This window comes from Apiospora kogelbergensis, assembly GCF_038363985.1.
Source record: "Apiospora kogelbergensis strain CBS 113332 chromosome Unknown utg000009l_segment0_segment0, whole genome shotgun sequence".
In the NCBI taxonomy this organism is placed as follows: Eukaryota; Fungi; Ascomycota; class Sordariomycetes; order Amphisphaeriales; family Apiosporaceae; genus Apiospora; species Apiospora kogelbergensis.
The window spans coordinates 2,578,433-2,601,250 of NW_027117426.1; the positions used below are offsets into that span (position 1 = coordinate 2,578,433).

At 52.8% G+C, this 22,818-nt stretch overlaps 6 protein-coding genes across 6 annotated transcripts; 2 read left to right on the plus strand and 4 right to left on the minus strand.

The window, feature by feature from the left end:
• Positions 1–519: 519 nt before the first annotated feature.
• Positions 520–1,047, minus strand: PG998_013899 (uncharacterized protein; the record flags this gene model as incomplete). Its single annotated transcript, XM_066880715.1, has 1 exon — positions 520–1,047. The coding sequence occupies one exon, from the start codon at positions 1,045–1,047 to the stop codon at positions 520–522; it is 528 nt and encodes a 175-aa protein (XP_066724854.1).
• A 4,100-nt stretch (positions 1,048–5,147) lies between these two features.
• Positions 5,148–8,297, minus strand: PG998_013900 (uncharacterized protein; the record flags this gene model as incomplete). The annotated part of the gene is made up of 3 exons (XM_066880716.1): positions 5,148–7,867; positions 7,948–8,157; positions 8,237–8,297. 3 exons carry the CDS (start codon positions 8,295–8,297, stop codon positions 5,148–5,150), a joined length of 2,991 nt encoding a protein of 996 aa, XP_066724855.1.
• Positions 8,298–14,262: 5,965 nt separating this feature from the next.
• PG998_013901 (uncharacterized protein) lies at positions 14,263–15,885 on the plus strand (the record flags this gene model as incomplete). Its single annotated transcript, XM_066880717.1, has 1 exon — positions 14,263–15,885. One exon carries the CDS (start codon positions 14,263–14,265, stop codon positions 15,883–15,885), a length of 1,623 nt encoding a protein of 540 aa, XP_066724856.1.
• Positions 15,886–16,987: 1,102 nt separating this feature from the next.
• On the plus strand, positions 16,988–17,557 carry PG998_013902 (uncharacterized protein; the record flags this gene model as incomplete). Its single annotated transcript, XM_066880718.1, has 1 exon — positions 16,988–17,557. One exon carries the CDS (start codon positions 16,988–16,990, stop codon positions 17,555–17,557), a length of 570 nt encoding a protein of 189 aa, XP_066724857.1.
• A 678-nt stretch (positions 17,558–18,235) lies between these two features.
• PG998_013903 (uncharacterized protein) lies at positions 18,236–18,964 on the minus strand (the record flags this gene model as incomplete). Its single annotated transcript, XM_066880719.1, has 1 exon — positions 18,236–18,964. The coding sequence occupies one exon, from the start codon at positions 18,962–18,964 to the stop codon at positions 18,236–18,238; it is 729 nt and encodes a 242-aa protein (XP_066724858.1).
• A 1,748-nt stretch (positions 18,965–20,712) lies between these two features.
• PG998_013904 (cytochrome P450 monooxygenase) lies at positions 20,713–22,467 on the minus strand (the record flags this gene model as incomplete). The annotated part of the gene is made up of 4 exons (XM_066880720.1): positions 20,713–20,896; positions 20,958–21,471; positions 21,544–22,086; positions 22,158–22,467. Coding segments are annotated over 4 exons (1,551 nt in total), but the record flags the coding sequence as incomplete, so codon positions are not given.
• Positions 22,468–22,818: the final 351 nt, after the last annotated feature.

Here is a 22,818-nt window from a genome sequence, read left to right on the forward strand (position 1 = left end):
AGTCAGTTGTTCGTCAAACTCGCCACCTCCACCTCCACCTTATGTTCTCGGCCAGCTGCGACCCCAGCGAGCATGCGAATAGCGTCTGAACCGCCCACCGGCGCTACTAATTTGGACTCGTCAGGTCAAGTCAACTGTTCCTGTGTCAACCGGATGAGCTCTGCACCTCACTTTCACTCGGGCCTTCGAAGTTGCGGCAAGCCTTGGCATTGAGTCTTGTCTGATATGTCCATGCAAATGAGGCCTGCATATAGATGGCCTATTCGCGACTGGCAATCCACCCAACACCGCCAACCTTCTATTCTAGTAGGTACATCTACCATCAAGCAATCAGAAGACGAACTACAGAGTCAACCCGTCTATCAACCCGAACAAGCCATCACGGACCTTGGCAGGAGACGAAAGCGGCAGACAAATCCCAGTACCTCGGCGCGAAAGCGACATGCAGCAACCGCATTAGACATTACAGGTAATAACTCGTCATACTGTCATCACCCATTGCCACCGCCATCACCCCCGTCACCGAGGCGCTGCTAGTATTATGTTCATCATCGCATCGATCGCTCGATCCCCCTCATCCTCAGTAATTATGCCCAGTTCATGCAGCGTCATCACCACATCGCCAACCCAGTGCTGGCACCCCCAGCTTGGGTCATCGTTGTTGATCACGACCCCCTTGATCGTGTCGTGCAAAGATGTACCCGCGACCGACGTGGCGGGCAGTGTTGCGACATGGATCTGGGAGCGGTAGTCGGGCCTCAGCCGGGGAGCCGCCAGATTCGGCAATTCGCCTGCTCTATAACTTCCGGGCCGGCCATCTAGTCGAAATGTGCTGTTCGTGTTGCTGTCATCACTCGCCGCCACATATAGATCTGTGATTCGTGCCGCTGGCGTGTCTTCGGGCCGTCCTCTGAAAATCAAGATGGAAAGAGTTTGGGAACGATTCCGACTTGGCGCGGCCGCTGCGTCGGCACCATGATTTCCTGCCGGCGTTTCCTCCTTCGCTTGCTCGGCGCCGGGTTCCCTTGCTGCGATCGAGCTGCTCATTGGAGTCTCGCCGTGCAGATAGAAGAGCCGCCTCCTGCGCGTGACCATATACCAGCCGTTTAGGCCTTCCGAAGTGTGGTGGTCCTGCTCAAGAGCCACAGATTGCGCACACACAATTTCGAGGGACTAGTGGTGGGTGTGCCTGTTTCAGAGAGAGCCAACTCCAGCCGCTGTGATGTTGATTTATGACGAAGATGGGTGAGTTTTCCGCCCGGTTCTCAGGATCGGAGGCGGAAAGTCTTGCGGTAGATTCGGGGTTCAAAGGGGGCGAGCGAGGGAAAGTTGTGTGGTGTGCGTGTTTAGACGTGCGTGGTTGTTACCTTAACACACCCACTCGCACAGCTTGGCTGGCGGCAGCGGGCTTGATATTGCTTGCTACACACTAAAGAGCCCGAAAGCACCAAATGCAGCTCGCTCAAGTAATCATACCACCTATTCCTTTCCTATGCAAAACTAGGCGATCGTTTCTATAAATCAGGGGACCATGCATAGGATCGACAACCGTCTTAGCCTACAATTGATCCACCCTCCTTTGCTTCGGTTCCTTGTTGTCAGCGCGCCGGTGGCTTGTGGCCTGTGGATCTGAGGATGAATGAATGCCCGCTTCTGTCTTCTGGAAGCCCGTCAAGTCACCTTGGCCCTGGTGGGAGAGCGCTCGGGCTGGGGGAAACGGCCCAAGGTCGGCCGTGGGACGCTGGGACGCTGGGACGCTGGGACGCTGGGACCCTGAGTGGCAGCACGTAGGTAGGCCTGGCAGGCTTCCACGGGCGATAGGGCGTACTGTAATGTATGTATGTATGTATGTATGTATGTACGTGTGTATGTGGTAGGTAGGCAGTAGGGTTGCCTGGTTGCCTTTTTCTAGACGTCCGCATTTCATGCATGCATGGCCCACCCCACCGAACGGCCTAGACTCTTTCATCACCTCAGATTGACGAGACAAACAACGGGCGAGAGACATCCAATTTGCCCAAAGAGGATTACGGGCTGCTCTGCTCTTCAGTCTTTCGTGTTCGACCCTTCCCCTCCAAGGGCAAGCCTGCCAGCCTGCCCACCGCCCACCGAGGCGGCGCCGGGCCCCTCGGTGCTATCGACAAGTTTATTAAACACGGATTGCGACGAGCTTAATCCACGAGTTGCAATCTGCGACACCCACCCATTGGCTATCGGACCTACCGCCATCCCTACACAGAAATGTGTATTTGAAACAGAGCCCTACATGATCAACAATGCACCGTTGCGACCATTTGCCATGCAGTTGATATCGGAGCTGTCAGCTTCTGCCCTGCCTGCAGCAGTAAGTGCCCTGGACAGGCAACCACTGCATTATCACCTGTAGCTGGCTGCCAGCAACGCCTACCAAGTTGCTCCGTCAGCGCAATGATCCGAACCCCATCGTTTGCGGCTCAAGAAACGACTGCTATGGGCTAACGGCCGGCACTGGAGGACAAATGGTGGCCCGCTAGGCTCCTCTTTCCTTTCTACCTTGGCACCGTTCCAATCACGCAAGTTTGAGCCCACGAAAGTGCCGAGGTAAAGAAGAATCTGTAATGGATCAATATCAGAGACTTTCTGGCCGCCATTTTCCGTCCGGACTACTTACTGCCCGGACGAAATAGCAATGATACACCGAGCAAGTACTTTCCAAAGACATGCGTCCTCGGCGGTCGGCACAGCTCTTGTCAGATGCATTGGGGGAGAGGGAGCAGTATATGCCTAATGGGACTCGCTCCATGCATGCTGCAAGCAAGCATCTCTGTGTCGACTGACCACCAGCCCGCAGGAGCACACGGGCGGCTGGGATACGTATGCAAGGCCCTTGATGAGGACTCGAAAAGCATCGGGGTCATTCACAAATTGTTTCGCCCGTTGACTCACTGTTGCCCACAGGTAGGTGATTTATGATATGCCAATGGGAAAACCGGTGTGATCTCGCCAAGAGAAAGCGGCTGAGCGGATCCAGAACCCGAAGCCACAATATCACAAAAGGAGATATACACATGTCAGCAAGCTCCCCTGTTGAGTGTATGCCTGGTGTGTCGGTCAGGCTTCGTAAGCCATGATGATAAGTAACATCATCAACTCACGGCATCCTCGGCATACAAACTCATCGATGCATGAGACGTTGTTGACCGCCCCCGTCTCTCACAAGAGATGTTTCCTGTAATGTCATTTGGGCACAGGTTCGGACATTTCAGGTCCTAGGATGAGCAATACGGCACATCCATTACTCTTAACTTCTCATTAAATTCCGAGGTGGTGATTGTTTCCCTTGCTCACGGCGGCATGCAAGGACGCCCACGCCTCCGGCGATCATTTATTGATCTTCTCGATGATTGGAGTCACTCACGCTGAAACATATGATTAGGGAGCTGGTGTCTGGCCGTAAAGCATATGATAGCATCCAGATAGGCAATGCCAACTCATCCCCGGTTTCTTCAGACCCATCTAGAACTATGAGAGTATTGCGACTTTGGCATGACTATGTTTGCTTCTCCAAGAGCAGAGCGCTCAGCCCCTTATTGTTGCTATTACTGCTACTGTCATCGCGATCTGTTTATCCCAGATGCTGCCGTATATGGGGACGACTAGCTTCGCAACCAGTTGCCATGTTGCCTCTTTGAACGAACCGGACACGACAAGAACAGTTTACCATTAGATATGAAGTCAGTATTTTGGGTATCGGGCCGAGGGTGACCTGGGGTATGCACCTGCCAGGGCCCGCACCCGATCTCTCGGCTCTTTACCGAGTCACCAGGGAGGAGATGCAGAGCTTTTAAAGCTTTCTACAGCCAATGCACACAAACATCACCCCTGCACTTTGCTACTGGCTGGGTCTTGAGACATCCATATAACCGGTCCATGTAGCCAGGGAATAACTACCAAAGTATGGCTTTAGTTCAGTCGCGTGTCTTTGCAGCGTTCAAGGAGCCCTCTCCGAAGCCTATCGAATCTACAATCTGTGTTGAGGCTTTGACGGGTAGCCCTCGAAAACCACTTTCTAGTGTGTCTTCATAACCACAACTCGGATAAACTTGCTATGTCCCTGGACAAGGCACTGTGTTCGGGTCCTCAGTCAACGATGGCGCGATTCGTCTCCCATCCTCCGTAAAAATGTTCCAAGCTTGCCGTAGTAGACAGTTGTGGCAGTTCTCTTCTATAATCCTATCGTGCTCCCATGTTAGATTCGTCGTTTGAAGGGGTACATCTCAACACTAAAGAACCAAAGGCCACGGGCTAGTTATAAGCCCCCCAGCCGGAGCCCATGTGACAAAAGAATATGGCAGCTATAGATCATTGTTCATGTTCAGGGCATATCTATTTGTCTGTCATCTGTAGGTGGTTGTGGGCAGCCGACGCATGGGCGTAACCATGGCGTTTCCCACCGATTTGGTCTCAGCCTTGTCCGAAACCCATATATGCTGAGGTAGTCAGCCTCGCAAACGCATGGATAGGGTCTACCATCTTTTGACACATAGGTAGCAAGGGGAGTGAAACAAGCGTGTATCTTTCTTGTTTGTATCCTTGAATGGCCGAGTCCGACTGTGCAGAGTCCAGAAACATCCACAAAACATCTGCTATCCGGCTTATCCCTCACCCCCTTCCCCCTTTCATAGACCTCATGGGTTCATTTCGAGATCTTGGTAAAGTTCTTTCTCGACGCTTTGCCAATTCATAAGACATTCCAAATACCGATAAAGACCCCGAGGACATCTCTAGTGAAATCTGGTTATGATGTAATGCGCGTCTTGCAGGCCTCTCGGGTACTGCTTTGTTGATTGTTGCCGGGGAATTAGGCACACGGGGCCCAGGCAGAAAAGGCCAGGGAATAATACTAACGAAAAAAAGAATCAAGGAAAAGGGAATATTGATGCGACAGCAGTGTTGTCAGGCCGGTATATGAGCACAGTATGAAAGGAAGAACAAAAACACCCCAGAAAGGAGCTCTCACAGAGGCTTCCACAAGAAGGAATGGGTACTATTGCCAAAATATGCGTGGATGCCCGCTCGGTTTGCTGTCGTATATGACACAAGAAGATTACGTTTATAAGAACAATCAAGAAGGTTATCAACCGCCTAGAGTAGTGATGGGTCATGGACTATGAGCTCCCAGTGACCCTCATGCGCTCTGTGGAGGGGGCTTGGGATGAGAGAAAGGACAGATTGCCGCCTTTCTCTTCGAATGCAGCCTTCCGAGCGCTCGAACTTTCCACGCGCTGAAGTCCAAGCTTCTCCAAGCCTGAGACAGCACTATCAACTTCGCCAAAGGAGATGCCAAGGCCATTCTGTTTTTCATCGTCGCCCTCTGGAGACTCAGGGTTCTCGGCCTTTTCGTCAAGGTTCATCAATGCGGGTGGTCGGTGTCGCATTTGGCGGGCTTTGGTGAGCGATATTGTTTTCTGCTGGTAGGTCGACGTCATGGGCTTCGTGTCGTCGCGATCAATAGTCGCCTTCATTAATGCGGCCATCCATAGACGACCTTGCTTTAGATTGGAGCAGGCAAAGTAATGTACTGTCGGTTTCGTGAAGTTGACGGCTCGCGATAAACCGGCTCGGGGCGGCATTAATTTGAAGATGAACATGGCATCGTCACCCTTTTCCAGTGTTTCCGAAGCAAGGTTACTATCAGCGGGCGTCACCGGGGTGTTGCTAGCACCTGTGATGGTGGCGTGAAGTCCCGTCAATCGATCAGTATCAGCAGGAAGAACACGATGGAAGGAGATGTCAATGAGGCCCTTCTCCTCTGTGTCATCTTCCGAGTAAAAGTAAGACAGACGCCGGCCCTTGAGAACAAAGAGTCTCGGTTTCCAGGTTGTCATGAGATTGCTGTTTTTCTTCTTCATCCAGCCACTGTAGTCTGCTCCCTTAACAGCCTCGCGTGGCGAGATCTTCAACAATCCTCGCGTATAAGCGCTCGTCTCTTGCTTCGTCTTCTGCTTGGGAGCCTTGCGATTTTGACTCCCCGTGGCAGAAAGAGGGCTCTTGGCGGCACCAGGCGACTCCAAGTCGAGGCTTGGCCCGCCAGATGGCGTACTAGACCCCGTTGTCTTCGCAGAGTCACGTAGGGACCCATCGCTTGGAGACGCAAGTTTTGCCCTCTCGGTTCCAGTTACAGCATCCGATATGGCGCGCAGGCCACCAAACCCGGACATCTTGGCTGGCTTGGCAAGCCAGTCGCCGTGCAATCCTTGTCGGCTCGCAGGAGAAGTAGGCGGCGAGCTTCCCTCAACTTCTCCGTTATGTAGCTTCGTCACAGTGGGTGCAGGGCCGTCCTTCATTGGCGGAACAGGTCGGAATGAATCTGTAGTCGCGGTCGATGTCCTCCGTTGTGACCCAGATCTACCGTAGTACGTCTGAGCTGCAGTTGGTGGATCTCTGGAGGAGTCAACGCTTCCGAACCGGGAATGTCGAGATAGAGCTGTCGCACTTCTAACACGTTGTTCTTCGGTATAGCTTCCCTTGTGGGAATGCCCTGCGATACTGTCGCTTCGTTTCTTGAGCGTATTGCGCTTATTGCGCCCGTCCGCATCGGTGCCTGAGAAATAACCCCGGTCAACGTCCAAACCTGAGGCAGCCGCAACATTCTCCGCCGATGTGTTCAAATCTTGCATCCCAGTCGAAGACAGAGGACGAGCGGGAAAGGCAGTAGTCGTCGACGCCCCACCCATAGTCCAATTGCGATCGAATGAAGGCTGCTTCTTATGACTCGATGGTTGGCTCTGGGCTAAGGGACCGACCGACGAAGTCTTGACGCTACTGTTCGCCACGGTAGTTCCTGTAAGACGATAGTCTGTGGACGAATGGCGTCGCGAATGGTGCAGGTCTCGCACAGAGGCAGCCGAAGGCCTCTTTTGATGTGACGGCCTAGTTGGGCTGTCCTGTAGAAGATGTGGAGAGATCGGTGTAATGGGGCTCATGGGGTCAACTTTGGGCGTAGATTGAGACAAACGCCTGTTATGATCAATCGACCCCATTCTGTTGGAATTAGTCAAAGTGTTGGTTCGACTGCGCATCCTCGAGCCTTCGCTTCCAGCGTCACTTCCATGCGACGCCGTATTCCTCCGGCCCATCGAGATGCCGTTGACCTCATCTTGCAGGTTCTTGACTTTCTGCCATGTCTTCAGCCTCCGGCCTACAGAGCCGAGATCGAATGCTTTAAGGAATAGCGAGGACTGATCCATGCTGAGTAAGACCTCGCCGGTTATTTCTTGATCGCGGAAGACTTCACAGTGTTTCTTATCAACGCCGATGGTGAATAAGTACTCGGCCACATCATCGGAAGTCCATGCTTCGACTTGTGCTCGTGTATGCGCATCGTCTTCCTCCTCGTCTGTCTCTTCGCCTTGTATGTAAGAGAGCCGGTCCGCCAAGGGGGCGCTGTACTCGCTACTCGAATCGTTGGCAGTGTGGTGGGCTCTGCTGTTAGGTTTCCCGTGTAAGTCGTTCATATGCTCATCAATGACAGTCAGAGTCTCGTGGAGGACGGGACTGTCCTGGCTTTGCGCGTGACTTCCTAAGCGACCAGCGGCGGCCCCGCCATATCCTGAGCTTCCTGACATGCTCCTACTGCTGCCCGACGTATTGGAATTGACAGTTGCAACAGGTTTGCTTTCCGACTTCGTCGAATTCAAGGGAAGGGTAACTGGGTCGGGTTTGGTTGAGGATCCATTGGCCGTAGCTGGACGAACATCGCTTGCCAGAGGGGCAGCTTTGGTCGACAGGTGTACCTCCCCATTTTTGGCCGCAGGTTGGACCGCTGGAGCAGTTTTGGGTGCTGATACGGTGGATGTTATACCTCTGGGCGCAGGCCGAGTGTAAACTACATCAGGCGACTGTGTTAACAGACGAACTCAAGCGTATTCATGGTGGCTGCAATCGCATGGAGAGTAGGGCACGAACCTTCTGGAAAGAGCCCACTGTTGTCGTTATTTAGATGTTGGCCCAAGAACCAGCCATCACCAAACTCGTCGTCTCGTTCGATTAACTTGATACGGTCACCCTTGGCTAGACTTAACTCGTCGGAGCTCCTAGCTAAGAAATCATCTTTGCCATAAATGGTCAGCGAAGGTGTGCATATAGACAGCCGCTTTGTTGATGGGGAAATATGGCCTTGACGTCGAAGTTCCCAACGAGCAATTCAAGAGATATGGTTGGTGAGACAAGTGAGCGAACAAGGGAGGCCACTTACGAATGACCACAAGGATGTCGCCGACGTCGGGTTTTGTCTGGAATTCTGAACGTGACGCCATCTTTCGCTTCCTTCAAATATGACGAGACCAAGAGTCTTCCAGGTGCGCCCAGGAATGAGAGCGGAAAGGGGGCGCAGACGACGATGGAATAAACGGATGCGACACCCAAAAGTTGTTGGCGGGAGGCCTTGGTGCGCACACCAGGTTAGGCTGGCCTGACTGAGCCTGAAGAAGCGAGTGACCCAAGGTGACGTCCAGTGTGTTGTGCTTGTCGCTTGCACGTCCGATGCAATCAGCTTGTAGGGCAGATGACAGGCAATAATAATCGTGCCGGTCGAGGGTGGTCTTGGTGCTCGGCGTCTGATTCGCTCAATGTTTCATCGACGGGTTGAATGCATTGAAGGGGGCATCGAGGATCGCAGCCACAGCCGTGGATCCAAACAGCGAAGGAACTGTAAGGAAGGTGGGAGGTGTGCAGGTTTGTCTCTAATTCAGGCGTCCGATGTTGAGCCACGTTTTGGCTGTTAGGGTCGAGTGATTCCTTTTCCTCTCCTTCTTCGCGTCGCTTGCTGGGATTGGGTATCAGTCCCCGTTGTTGTGTGTTTTGACCCGATATATCTCGCTACGAGGGATTATGGCAACGAGGGCGGGCGGGATCCTCGAATGCGAAAAAAAGGGCAGAGGATTCAATTGAGATGAACGGGGGGCAGTAGAGGCGGAACTCGCTCTACCGTCGAGTGTCAATGTCACGTCACACTGGGCGCTACAAATATCCTTTTGGCCCACCAGCTATTTCGACGGGTGCAACAACTTCAGGCAGATGTGCAAGCAGAGCGATGTTGAGGAATTTCCATGCACAAATGGAGTGGGATAAAGATTAGAATTGCTGACAGACAGGCCTACCTGCTACGTAGGCGGTTGTAAATGCACCCTCCCTCAGCTGCTGATATCCACCGATGCTATCTGTGCCTGCTCTGCTCGCTAGAAAATCACACTGACTGCTTGGGCAAAGTGGGGTGATCCAGGCCATGGTACCTGGGCCCCTCGCCAGGAAGGCGCTGAAGACTCTGGCTTTCTGGGAGTTTGCGTACCCCAAGCCCCGTACCCAGGCCGTGATGGTCGTGATACAATAGCGCTCGGCTGCCCATGCTTTAATCAAATGTTTCTCCCCACTTCTGCCTTTCTTCGACGGACCACCTCCCATTACGGGGTCCTGTCCGATTTGATAACTCTCCCCAACCCTCCCAGGCACTGTTGAGTCCGAAGTCTAGTATACGCTGCCAAGGTTTCTCATTGGACGTTGCCGACTTGATCGGTTATTAGGTTTTCGAGTATGTCGCTTGTTATAAGATAAGGCACACCACACCACACACCGTCGAGGCAAGGACATGCTGCACTCTTAAGATGGTTCCAAGCGAAACAAACAATCCTGTACTGCGACTTCACCAAAGTCCACTTCCGTGGATTATTGAAGAGATGGCTTGTATGCTACGTTGGTTAGTCGCGATCTAAAGGGGATTGCCGACCTTGTGTGGCGGGGTTCAGTCATAAGCTCATCGGCAGATCAGGTACACGATTTGTACATAAAGTATCAACCAGGTAGTATGTCTGTGAGCGGCGTCAGTGTGAGAGTGTCCCATCCAACATAACATACATGTAGGATTCCAAACAGACCTAAACTCGGCATGCAAGACTGCATCTTACATCGTGCACCCACCCGTTTCCACCGCTCAGACATTCCAGTCGCTTTATATCCGAGTGTCGTGCGAAAATTGCAAACTACCTAGCCATGGCGCTCCGAGAAGCGGGAGCTAGCAAGATTGCTGTGTCCTGGTTAATTGCTGATGTCTGCCGGGCTAAATAACTTGGCACAAGGCACGACCTTTGATGGCAGGCAAAGCATGGCAATCCTGGCTATGGCCTCAGCACTGCAGAGTAGGGATTTCAGCTGTACAATCACCAGAAGGATGGATCTTGAGGTGAGCTTTCGCTCTTCCTTGTCTCTAGAACAGAACGTAAAAAAGAAAGAAGAAGAGAGAAAAAGAGAAAGAAGGCATACATAGTTCGTTATATCTTTACTACAGCTCAGCCAGCCAGTTTTGCGCACTTCGCTTGGACAGGGGCTGAAGACAATCACAGCTTTGTACCTCGGAGCAACACCCACCATGGTCCAAACGCTCTCTTACAATCCAACATTTCACAATAAAGATGATGTTGGCGAGGTGGCTACTCATTGCCATAATCGGTGCCATTCGTCGGCACCTGGAACTTGTTCTGGATACTGGAGACATAACGGGATCTTCATCCTACTGCCCCTGCCTGCCAAGTTGCGCGCACTTTGGGACTCCTTATCTCGACACGGAGGATATGGTTCTGGTCAAAACATCAACGTCTCGGTAGGTTATGCCGTATAACATGGTAGCCCGAGGACAAACAACGTTTTTCATATCTACCTATACACCTCCATCCGGGTCATGATCTCCATGTTCTCGTTTGCAACGATGTCTTAGCTCTGAGGCTAATGAGATGCATCTTCTCGGGGCTCACGTGACCCCATGTTTGGGGCTGACGGACGTAACTGGCATATTCCCATTCGACTGCTGGGCCTACAATAAGAGCAGGTTTGGTTTGCTATATTACATGTAGATGCTTGAAGCACCTGGCCGCGCAAGCAATGCTTAGTCAGGTGTGTAAGTAACACCCTCCACTGGATATTAGCTTCCCTTAGCCAGCTGGCCAGATGCTAGGGTGGTTATGTGAGTGTAATGCGAGTGTGATACACAGTCTATTCGGGTTCTGGCTTGTGAACGGTACATTACTACGGGCTCTTCCCCCTCCTCCTTCTTTCGCCTGATGCCACGTACATATAGCTTCGATCTTCTATGGCCTGCTGGATACATCCAAGGCCTTCACCCCCCCCTGTCAACAACAAGTACCCTATAAGTCTTCATAGTGTAAGTATGTAAATCTCGCAGGTGTAAGATCGCAGATGTATTGGGCGACCGGTCAAACAGGGCCCCTCTTCCCGAACGCGGCTATGAGTGAAAAGGGCAAAGTGCGGATGCAAGGTGAGGGTCTTGGGCGCAAAGGCCCGCCAGCCCGCTTCAGCCCGGGAGCCTCCAACACCAACACCAACACTAACATACTATAGAGGTATGAAGGTATGTAAGTAGGCACGAGATGTTGAGACGATTGGCCGGGGTGAGAGAGAGAGATAGAGCTTCAACCGGACTGGACCACTGCAGGCGTAAATAACTAAACTAATTCACGCGCACTTGCATTCAATCCATTGCAGGAGATATATTCTGCAACTGCTCATTTTCAAATGGGGCGAGCGGGTGTCAGTCACACTGCGAATCTTATTCATAACCTTCTCCAGCCATTCGACGGTGTTGAGTCACTAAAACTTGCTTGCCGCGATCCTGACGAGGGAAGAAAAAGCCCTGCACAACGCATGCCGATGCACGAAATGTTTTGAGTTGTGCTTGAATCGCCCTCACAATTGATATTTTCTTCTGTTCAACGGCAAATACGGTGATTAACTCGCTGGCGGCGCCAGACGAGACCTGCAGCTTCGACAGCCCAAAAAAATACAACATAGGATTGCACGCGCAACACCCCGATCACTCTATCGTATGTATGTGGCAGGCGGCGTATTGGCCACTTGACACGCTCGGAACCGGGGAAAGATAACAAACTGCGATGAATGCGTGGATCCATGGCGCCTGCTGGGGGCAACAACCGTCTGCGCCGCGCAGGGCCTCGGGCTCTGCTCCCGTCAACTATCGGCAGATTGCCGAAGCGAACTCGACTGTCGAGACGTTTTTAGGTGGACGTAAGCCTTCATGGATGAACAACGCCGCCGCTACCAAGCCCACACCTCGCCCTGCTCACTACCAGGCCCCGAAACCTTTCACGCAGTCGGCCCAAGCTGCAATCCCCGTCGCAAAGCAGACACTACAGACACTACAACCAACACGCGACAATCAAACTGTTTCTTCCTTATCATCAAAGCAGCCTTTGTCGGGTCAAGTCGTGTCTTCGCTCCCTCCGTCTGTCCCGGCTCGAGGCTCCGCGTCGTAAGATTACCTGATCCGTCATCCGAAATTTTCAGCTTTGATCGTTTCTTTACTTGCTGTGGATTTAACGTTGTCTTTTCAGGGCCTCAACTGCTCCTGCGGTACTTCCGTCTCCAGCTCCAAGTGACGAACCAAGCCCGGCTGTGTCAATACCACCATATGAAGCATTTAGCCCCCCGAAAAGTACAGCTGCGAACCCTCTCCCGAGCACCACCGAAGCGCGTTTTGAGGTGAACTCCGCCAGCGCGGAAGCAGTGCACGCTGCCCACCCACTGAGTGACAACACTCTACCGAATGGGTCGATATCGCCCCCCACCGGCGAAGTCAGACCTATGTTGACCTCGACGACTTCGCCCGCAGTTCTCGTAACTTCAGCTGGGACCTCACTCCAAACCCCACCGACACCGAGCATACCTATATTCAACCATGCGACTGCTCCCCCGTGCCAGGGCAAGATCAAGAACACCCAGCGAAACGGCGCCGAATGGTTACTGGGTGAGTAGAGGTTCTTTCTCTCTTTTGGGTGAGGCCCTAGTTGCTGACATGCGTGCCACAGGTTAAGTCTTCTCCAAGCCCTCAAGGCGATTCCTGTCCTCGATGCGCAGATACGAAATAGTGGTGGAGCCGAGGCTCTGGAAGCCACTGTAGAAAGACCACGATACCAACTCCTGAAGGAGGCGTGTGAAGATGGAGACATTTTCTTCGTCGTTCTTCACCAGATATTCTGTCTATGGTCGACCAACCCACGCGAAACACACAAGCTTTACACCCAAGGCGTACATGATCCTGCTTTGATTGATAGCGCATTTGGACAGATGAGCACGATTCTAAAGAGCAATTCTCTAATCCGTTCTGAGCAACTTGATTGGTTTGTACAGTTTCCCGGGCCTCTCGATGTACTGCGTAATACATTCTCCGAATACAGCCATGTTGTCCGACTCGTGCTGAACTTCTTGATTCGACTCACGCAGTACTGGATGGTTGTCAACAACGAACATAGGAAACTAGGATACCCGTTTCTTGTCGATGAGTTGCTCAGCACGTTCCAACTGTATTCAACTGTTCTTCAAACCATCGTCTTTAGAGCTTCCAGGCGGACGTGTGGTGTTCATGATGGAGTGATTGGCACACAAATGGACAGGCTGTTCTTGGAGGACCAGGCGCAACATCGACAGAGCAACGGCTCTTTCGTGGTCAGAACGAACCGGGACTTCGACAAAGAGCCAATCAATCAGATCATTATTCAAAAATACCAAGCACTTGCTGCGAAACAGCAGATGCCCAATAATGCCGCATATATGCCGTATAATATGTCACCTGACCTTCGGCAGCAGGCAATCCAACAACAGCAGCAGAGGGTAAACAATTCGTCGCCTTTCCAGGCAGGGCCTCCAACTTCCCATGCGCAGTTTGTCCGAGCGACGGCCTCTGCTTCTACATCGGCTGGTCCGTCACCCGTGATACCAACAGCACAGCTTGGGTCGCCGGGCACGCATGGCGGTGCACCTTCACCCCCAGAGCAGCAGAGTCAATCCCCCTTAACACAAGTACCCGCACAATTTCTGTTATACTCCAATTCGCCATCGGTACAGAGTATACCAGGAAATGGTCAACAGCCTCAGGCGAAACACTCGCCACATATGGCGCAGGGTCACTTAAATCAACCGCAGCAGATGCAAGGGTTTCAGCAACAACCTACGCCGATGCCACAATTTCATCCATATGGCTCGAGACGTCCTTCTCAGAATCATGCGCAGGGAACTAACGGCAGGTCTCCCCAGCTTCAAAACATTGCTTTTTTGCCATCTCAGTCACATAATTCTTATATCTCTCCCATGAATGGCCAGAACCAGCAGAATCGTCCTGTCAGTCACGCATCACCAAACCTTCAAACCTTCATGCAAGCTCCTGTGACATCCCCTCAGATGAGCAACACGACTATACCAATGCCGTTGGAAACGACGGTTGGAAATGTGTCAAGAGCTCTGGCCCCAGCCGGCGCTATGGATCAGTCTGGCAACGATGGCCAGTTGTCACAATATAATCAGCAACAAATGCAGTACCGTCTTGCCATTCAGCAGCAGCAGCAGCAGCAGCAACAACAGCGCCAGGTGCAATATGTGCAACAGCATCAACAGGCCCGTTTGCAAATGCAAACCCAGGCCGTACATCAGCGTTCGAGGCAGCCACAGCAGCAAGTTGGACAACAGCCAATCCCTGTTAATGCTGTGGGCCAACAGGGCCGTGTCAGACCTCCGGGCGCGAGAGGTAATTCGCAGTTACAAGGCGATTCATCTCGTGTGCATGGACGCAATCAGCCATCTAGGAGCATCCTCTTCCCACCCATTCCTCTGATAGACTACCCGCACGACCCTTACGACCGAAAGTCTGTGGCAAATTCACTACACCAAGCTGACATCAGAAGTCCAAAGCGCGTGTTGAGTGGCAGCTTCAAGCTGTTAAGTAACGAGAGATATTACCAGTTCGTCAAATACTTGGCATTGAGCCCCTCGGCCATCCCGCCTCATGCCCATTTGTATACATTCAGTTTTAGCCTTTCCACCGAGGAGCATGCCAGGATATCCAGGGACTCAATCGGATCTGATGGCTTTGTTTCTGCAATACCGGTCAATGTGTTCTCCAATAGATCCTTGCGTCTCCGGCTACGATGCGTCTGTCGAAGACCAGACGTGGTATCAATTCCGGAGGCGCTGTGGGTTAAGGAGGATACTGACTGGCCCGATCAAATATTCATACAATTGAACAATTATAACCTGACGATAAGGCGCAAACAGCACTATGCTCAAGACCAACCAATTGAGATTGGCCATCTTGTTAATCCAGGTCCCAATGAGCTCAGGATCTCTGTTCCTCCGAGCATTTCCAAGGAGAGGCTCAAGAAGAAGCCATTCGTTGCTGTCGAAGTCGTGGAGAACCTCAGCCATAGCACCATCCTTGCGCTAGACAACTTGAACCCTGTCTCCAAGATCCCAGCCGAGAAGACTTTGAGCGTCATCAAGAAGCGTCTAGGAGGGCCATCGGGTGGTACAGATGATGACGAGATCGCTATAGTGGCCAGTGATCTGACGATCAGAGTCGCCGACCCCTTCAGCTCCTGCCTCTTCAATACACCTGTCCGTGGGGTTAGCTGTGAGCATTTGGAGTGCTTTGATCTCCAGACGTGGCTTAACACACGTCCAAGCAAGAAATCGTGTGTTTGCGGTAGCCGGGAAGCTCATTGCAAAGTCTGTCCTCCAGAGCCCTCGTCCGCCGACAAATGGAAATGTCCCATCTGCGGCGAAGATGCACGGCCGCAAGTACTTCGTATCGATGGCTTCTTGTCCGACGTAAGGGCGTCATTGGCAGCGCAGGGTAGACTTGATACCAAAGACATCGCTGTCTCTGCGGATGGGTCTTGGAAACCAATAATGGACTCGGACGATGAGGGCGACGATGATAGTGACGTCGACGTAATACCGACTATAGCCCGATCAGCCCGATCACGTTCGGCATCTAAACCGATGCTACAGCGAGCACCCGTCGAGGTTATCACGCTCGACGATGACTAGGACAGCGCGAGATAAGGATATTTCAGTCCTACATTTTGCTGGAGTTCCGGAGCAGCCCTCATGGGCAGCAATACGCTCAACATATGAGCGTGTAATTATCAAACCCATGTTTCTTTTCTTTTCCGACCCTGAGTAAGCGAGCAAGGCGTTGTAAGGTATATGGGAAACAAGGGTCTACACTACAGCATTTCTCATAGGAATGACGGAGTTAGGATCAACGCAATAGCCAAAGCGCGTTAAGGAACGAGGAGGACCTGGTTTTGCATGGCCATGATTTATCTGACTTGAAATGTATGTAGACTACCCGGCGGCAAGTGGCAATGTCATATGCTCATCTTTCGAGGTAGATTCACGAGATGCTCGTAAAGGGGGTTTGCACCGCACTCTGTTGAACATAATGATGAGCTACTTGCCCAAAGGATTTTGTCCGAGTGGTGGATGGATGTAAAAGGTGGACCGCATGAATGAAGCAAATGAAGAAGGCATTGGAGGCTATTCGGCCTTTAGTTTGCAAAGCCCAAGCCGCTAGACGAACTCGGCATGATGGCTGAGGGTCTAAGAAATCCTGTTTCCCATTCTCTTGATCTGGCATCATCTTCAACAGCTCGACCGCAACAACTACACGGCAGCAGGGCTGCTTAGATTGCCATTTTGCTGTGTCTACGGCGACCCGAGACACTTCCGCAAAAACAGCTTCGCATCGTGGCTTATGACTGCGCCAATATCCCGTAACAGTAAGCCCGATGAGATGGGCCGAAGACTAATGAGTGCACGGGGCCGTAAGCTTCGTCTCGGACCAGGCGGTGTTGAGTCGAAGCTGGTTGTTCTATTTCGGGAACGGCTCTGCCTAGACTAGGACTTAGCCAAACAGCTAATACAAATACAGGAGTCTTGCTATTCTAGACGCTCCGTTTCGAAAGATTCAGTATTGCAACTTGCAAACAACACACCTCGTACTCCCTTTGTCTCTCCCTTCCTGCTTCAACTCTAGGATACACATTTTCCAAAGCAGAAACAAGCAAGAATCTACTTGCCCACCCACAGGCATAGACACGTTTACCCGGAGATACAACAGTAGCAACAGCAACACACCACAGCAACCATGTCCACCAACCTGACCCTGGGCTCAACGGACGGCTACTCGTGCACTATCGGCCGCATTCGTGAGGCCACGGTGCCCGCTGGCATCTCGGTTGGCGAGATCGCCTACTGGCCGTCGCGGAATCCCCAGGGGAACGCGACACGGCCGCAGGACACGTACGAGTGGAAGGCGCTGGCCCCTTGCTGCGAGAGCGCCCAGAATGTGACCAAGGTGGACGACGACTGCGTGCTCTGGTGCGAGCTGCCGCGCGACAAGTTCCCGCCCAACCCGTCGCATGACCCGCCGAAGGAGGGCAAGTACATGGACCGCTTCACGGATTGTCTCAAGAAAAACCTACCCAAGGGCTTTGACGACTACGCCACCTTCGTCCGATACCCCAACAACGTGAACAAGACCAATGGCGACAGGCCGGCGGCGTCGACGTCGACGCACCTGCCTTCGCCGACGGCGGGGGCTCCCAATGGCTCGCCGAGTGATAAGAGCGCTGCGGTCTCGGTGTTGAGGACGCCGAACGTGCTTAGTCTGGGACTGGTTACGGTTATGGCTGGGGTGTACACGATGCTGTCCTGAGGTGCGCGTATTCGATAAGATGGGAGGGGGCTGAGAGAGGCGGTTGAGGGGCGCTTGATATGATGATGATGATGATGCTGCTGTTGCTGTTGATGTTACACGAATGGAGACTTACTAATCGGCGTGCCTGGGTATCTCTTCCATTGAGCACAGCGATGGCGTTTGCAATGTATAGATGTTATGGTTTTGGCATTTAGAGCTCCATGTTTTTCTCATGTTGATAATTGTTTCCAACCCCATTGCCGTCCCACCCTCCCCCGACGCAGCCAGTGTGTAGGTTTGCCAGAAGATTGCTGGGGATCCCGACTTTTCTCAACCATCGCTCGATCTGGCTACTCATACATCAGCTGCGCATACTAGCCAAGTGTTTAGGGCTCGTCCGTACCGTTATTATCGCGAAAGCAGGGAGGCAGCAGTCATAGGTGAGCCCAAAAATATATATTCAGGTAGAATCTAAAAGGTATTTATGTGCAAGATTGCGGGCTCGTTTTGCTCGACCAACCATCTAGTTTTGACGTATGTACAAGATATCATCATCATCAACAAGACTCCCCCATGTTTCACCCCCGGCATCACCAGAAGGAGAAAACACTTTCCACAACTCAACTCTCTCCTCCCATCCAGCTACTCTTCTCCCAGCGTCGATTCATGTTCTTCGGTAAACGTGCTACTACCGCTTTACTGGTAGGGGTTGTAGCCGAGGCACTTGGCGTAGTCGGCAGAGCAAAGGCTCTGGTTGGCGCCAGGGGCGGTGCGGCAGGCATCATCAGCCTTCTTGCAGCTTTCCTCGCTGCGCTTGGCGTAAGGGTTGGAGCCCAGGCACTTAGCATAGTCGGCAGAGCAGAGGCTCTGGTTGGCACCGGGGGCGGTGCGGCAAGCATCAGCCTCAGCCTTGCAGCTCTCCTCGCTGCGCTTAGCATAAGGGTTGGAGCCCAGGCACTTGGCGTAGTCGGCAGAGCAAAGGCTCTGGTTAGCGCCAGGGGCAGTGCGGCAGGCGTCGGCCTCGGCCTTGCAGCTCTCCTCGCTGCGCTTGGCGTAAGGGTTGTAGCCAAGGCAGTCGGCGTAGTTTGCCGAGCACAGCGACATGTTGGCGTCGGGAGCGGCGCGGCAGGCATCGTCAGCCTTCTTGCAGCTCTCCTCGCTGCGCTTGTGGAAGGGGTTCTCGCCCAGGCACTTGGAGTAATCGGAAGCGCACAGCGACATGTTGGCATCGGGGGCGGTGCGGCAGCCGTCGTAGGAGCTGTAGCAGGCGCTGTGGCAGGCAGCCTGGTCAGCGGAGCATGCGGACATGTTGGCATCGGGGGCGGTGCGGCAGGCATCGTCCTTGAGCTTGCAGTCGGAGGCCGAGGGAGCGGCGGCAGCGACGTAGCTGAGGATGGCGATGGCGATGGCTTGAGTGAACTGCATTTTGGCGGTTGGTGTTGAAGTAGCAAGAACGATTAGAGATTACTGGCTATGGGGGAGGTGTTGAAGGATGGTGATGGTGGTGATGTAGAAGAAGAAGACGATGGTGGTGGTGATATCGGGTTTTCTGTCAGTTAGAGGGGGACATCCAGGACTTCTTTATACGTCGAATGGCGAACCGGTCTTGGCGAGTGGTGTTCCCTTTCTCGAAGCAAGGCCACTGGCAAGACATCGCCAATAACTCACCCCAGTCGCCCACTCGAGCTAAGATCGTCATATGCCGGCGCTACTGTGCCTGGCTGCGGAGCCGTTCTCGTATTTGACGGCGGGACGGCACTCCGCTGAGCCCCTTTGTCCGTGCCGACTCCATAGCAACGTGCCCACCGCGACCCGCCCTGCCGCCCCTGGCGATGGTTATGCTTGCTGGCAATGAACCGTCCTTTGACCTGCCTACGTGTGTGGACGTGGGTTGCGCGTGACTGAAAATAGAAGCATCGCATACATACATTCATACATTCCTACATACATACATGCATACACACTATCACGACGGGCTCGCTAAGAGTTGGATGCTGCAAGGTAAATCAGTCAAACACCTGTTATGTAAACGATATATTGGCTGGATGCTGGACCCCCTGACTCACCCCTGGACCAGAGTGGACACGAGGCTGTGAAACAGTAAGGATCGGCGTTTTACAAGGTGTTCACGCACTGCATGCTCTTTCTTCGGCCCCCTAACTACATATGCGGAACCGGGTTGCCGGTAGTTCGCAACGGCCTGGTTTGAAATCACCCGGCAGTGTATGCATGCACGTACATGTAACCCGCATTTCGACCAAGGGGGTCGGAGGACCCCCTGCCCAGCACCCCGTCCACGGCCACTTACGGACAACACAAAGATCCAATCCCGAATTCCAGAGGTGCACCAAACCCGGCCCTTCCCTGGCCCCTGGTACCGAGTATATCGGCTTTACAAACAGCTCAAGCTGTACCTACCTACAAGTATGTAGCGGCGGCGGTGTGGAATGTGGAAGAAACCCCTGCGTTCTGCATCTATGGCATTTCTCGAAAAAGCGGCATCTGACAATCGTCGAATAGTCTCCCCAGAAGCCTCCCCCTGCGTTAGTGTATGATTAGGGCCATGCACGAGTGATCTGGCAGTCGTGATTCCATTTCAGTATCATCTTCATACTATGCAATGGTCTAGAGACAAAGGAGTTGAGTTGGTTGTGTGCCGCACGGGCTCAATATCACTGTGATCTGCATTGCAGAAAACTCCAAATTTCCACTTTCCTCGTATATGCGTTGAGGGAAGACGATTGTATTGGGAAAACTGGATCTGCATTCTGTCCATCAGGGGAGATAAGACCATCGAATCCTATGTAGGGCTGTCCTATTTCTATTTTTAACGGCTTCGACTGGCGATCGTTCGATACAACCAACGCCGACATAGTATATACAAATGCTCAAGAACATCTTACAGCTCTCTTGGATAGAGGTTTTTCCATCGGGTTTCTGTAAGGGCCACAGGGGGTTATTTCAAGTACCGCACCCTGCGAGGTTAATCACATACATTGACACCCATCGCACGCACTCCCAGTTGGATGAATACATCTCCATTAGCAATTTCCCTCGACCTACAAGGGTAAGATCTCAGCCAACTCCGCGCTATAGCGTTTGCAAGAAATAGAATGAGAGACTGTGGGTGTACAACGACTTTATAATCTGCTAACACGAGAGCTGCCCTGACCTGGATACGAATCCATCAAGATTTGTTTCTGGGCTTCGGGGGAGAGAGCAACCTTCAGCTCTTCTTTCTTCCAGCTAGTAAATGCCTTTTGTCTATTCAACCAACCGTGACTGGCTGGGTGTAGCTTCATGTCAAAGTTCCAGATGACACGAGACAGAATCGTTTTGATCTCGGCCATTGCAAGGCTGATTATCCCAAATTAGCAAGGCAGGAGCATATCTTCTCCCGGGGGTCGCATCGACTTACTTCTTGCCAATGCAGTTCCTTGGGCCGTACGAGAAAGGCTGGCAGGCAGCTTTGTCATCCTTGACGAAGTGAAGATCCCCGAGCCACCTTTCGGGCAGGAAAGACTCGGGATCGGCAAAGTTGCGGCTCGATCGATCTGCTGCGAGCTGGTGAACCCCCACAGTAAAACCTCCGGGGACGAACTGACCGCAGACGACTCTGCCTCCCTCGGGCACCACGCGTGGGAACACGGCTGGGCCTGGAGGGCACATTCGCAACGATTCCTGCACCACCGCGCTCAGATAAGGAAGCTCTGCAGTGCTTTGTATTGTGATGTCGTCTTCGCTGCCAAACCGATCCTCGATTTCCGCAGTGAGCCGCTTGAGGGCCTCGGCGTTCTCCAGGAGAAGAGAGGTTGCGCCAGTCAGCGCCGTGGCTGTGGTCTCGCTTCCGGCTACGATCAGCACTTGTGCGCAAACATAGGTCTCTTCCATGGACATGGCCTTGTCGCCCTCGGCCTTCAGGATATATGAAACTACAAACGAGTCAGGTTGTTAGATCCCCACGCCACAATGCGGCTGCCCTGTTCCAAAAAGGAGCAACTTACGAAAATCAGGTCGGTCCGTGGTCATTTGCAACCGTCGGTTGACACGCTCCACGGTGAACATGAACTGATCCATCCGGTTCTTGACCAGTTTCTTCGGGACAAACAGCCAGGCCAGAATGCTTGGAAGCGGCCACGAAAGGCGCCTCGCGGCACGCATAAAGACACCGTCCTGGAATAGATCGAACACAGCGTCGAGCCACCAGTGGTTGACGGCTTCCCAGAGGCAGTGAAAAGGCTCGCCGAAGGCCAGGTCGCCGATAATGTCGAACGTGGTGAAGTTGTACCAGGCTACCATGTCTGTAGTGGCGGTGCCCGGGTCCGACGCCAGCCCGTGCAGCTTCTGAATGAGCAGGTCGATGTACCCCTTGATGACGCTCTCCTGGGACCGCAGAGCCTTATCCGAGAAGGCTGGGTTCTGCAGCCGCCGCATGAGCCGGTGGCCGTCCTCGTCGGCATCTACGATGCTGAGAATACCCGAGGGGGCTTTGTTCCACCACTGGGGGTCCTTCTCGAAGTTGCCCGTGCCATCTTTGTTTGGGAAGCCTAATAGTAAAAGATTAGTATCTTCAGCACAATTGGCAGTTTGTGTTCTTCCCTCCTCATCTGACGCTTACCGTAGATAGCCGGCCACGCCTGACTGTCGGTATACGATAGCTCATCAGGGGCTATACGGACGACAGGCCCGTACTTCTCGTGCCAGTCCTTGACTGTCCAGACACTAACGCCGCTGATATCGTAGTAAGCGTGGTAGAGCCTCGTGGCCCGAGCCAAAAGGGGGCCAGGATACGACGCCAATGGGTGGAAGTATAAGTTGTATACCGTTTTACCGATAGCGCAGAGGAGAAGTGCTAACGGCACCGCGCACGCGATGAAAGGCGCTCCTGATATGGCCCGTTGGGCAACAGACTGCATGAAGTCCGACATTGCCAATATGATGATATGACAATGTCTCGGAGACGCGGCGGAAGTTGAATAAAACCGGCTTATGTCAGACCTTCTGACTTGCTGGCAGAGAAGACGGAAGGAGCTTTGCTACAGCAACCCTTATAGAGTATCTTCCATAGAGCATTTGGTATCCAAACTATATTCTTACCTACTCTGCTTGCGTATCGGGCACGTATCGGAAGTGGATACCCGGAAAATGCCGAGCCCTTGGCCTGCATCAAGGGATTCCTTGGTCTGACGGGAGCGAGCTCGAGTCAGTCGCTATCTTGAGTGCTTCGGAGCTACTTACTTACAAGAGAAGCAAGAGAAGCTGTCAGGGAAGGCAATGGG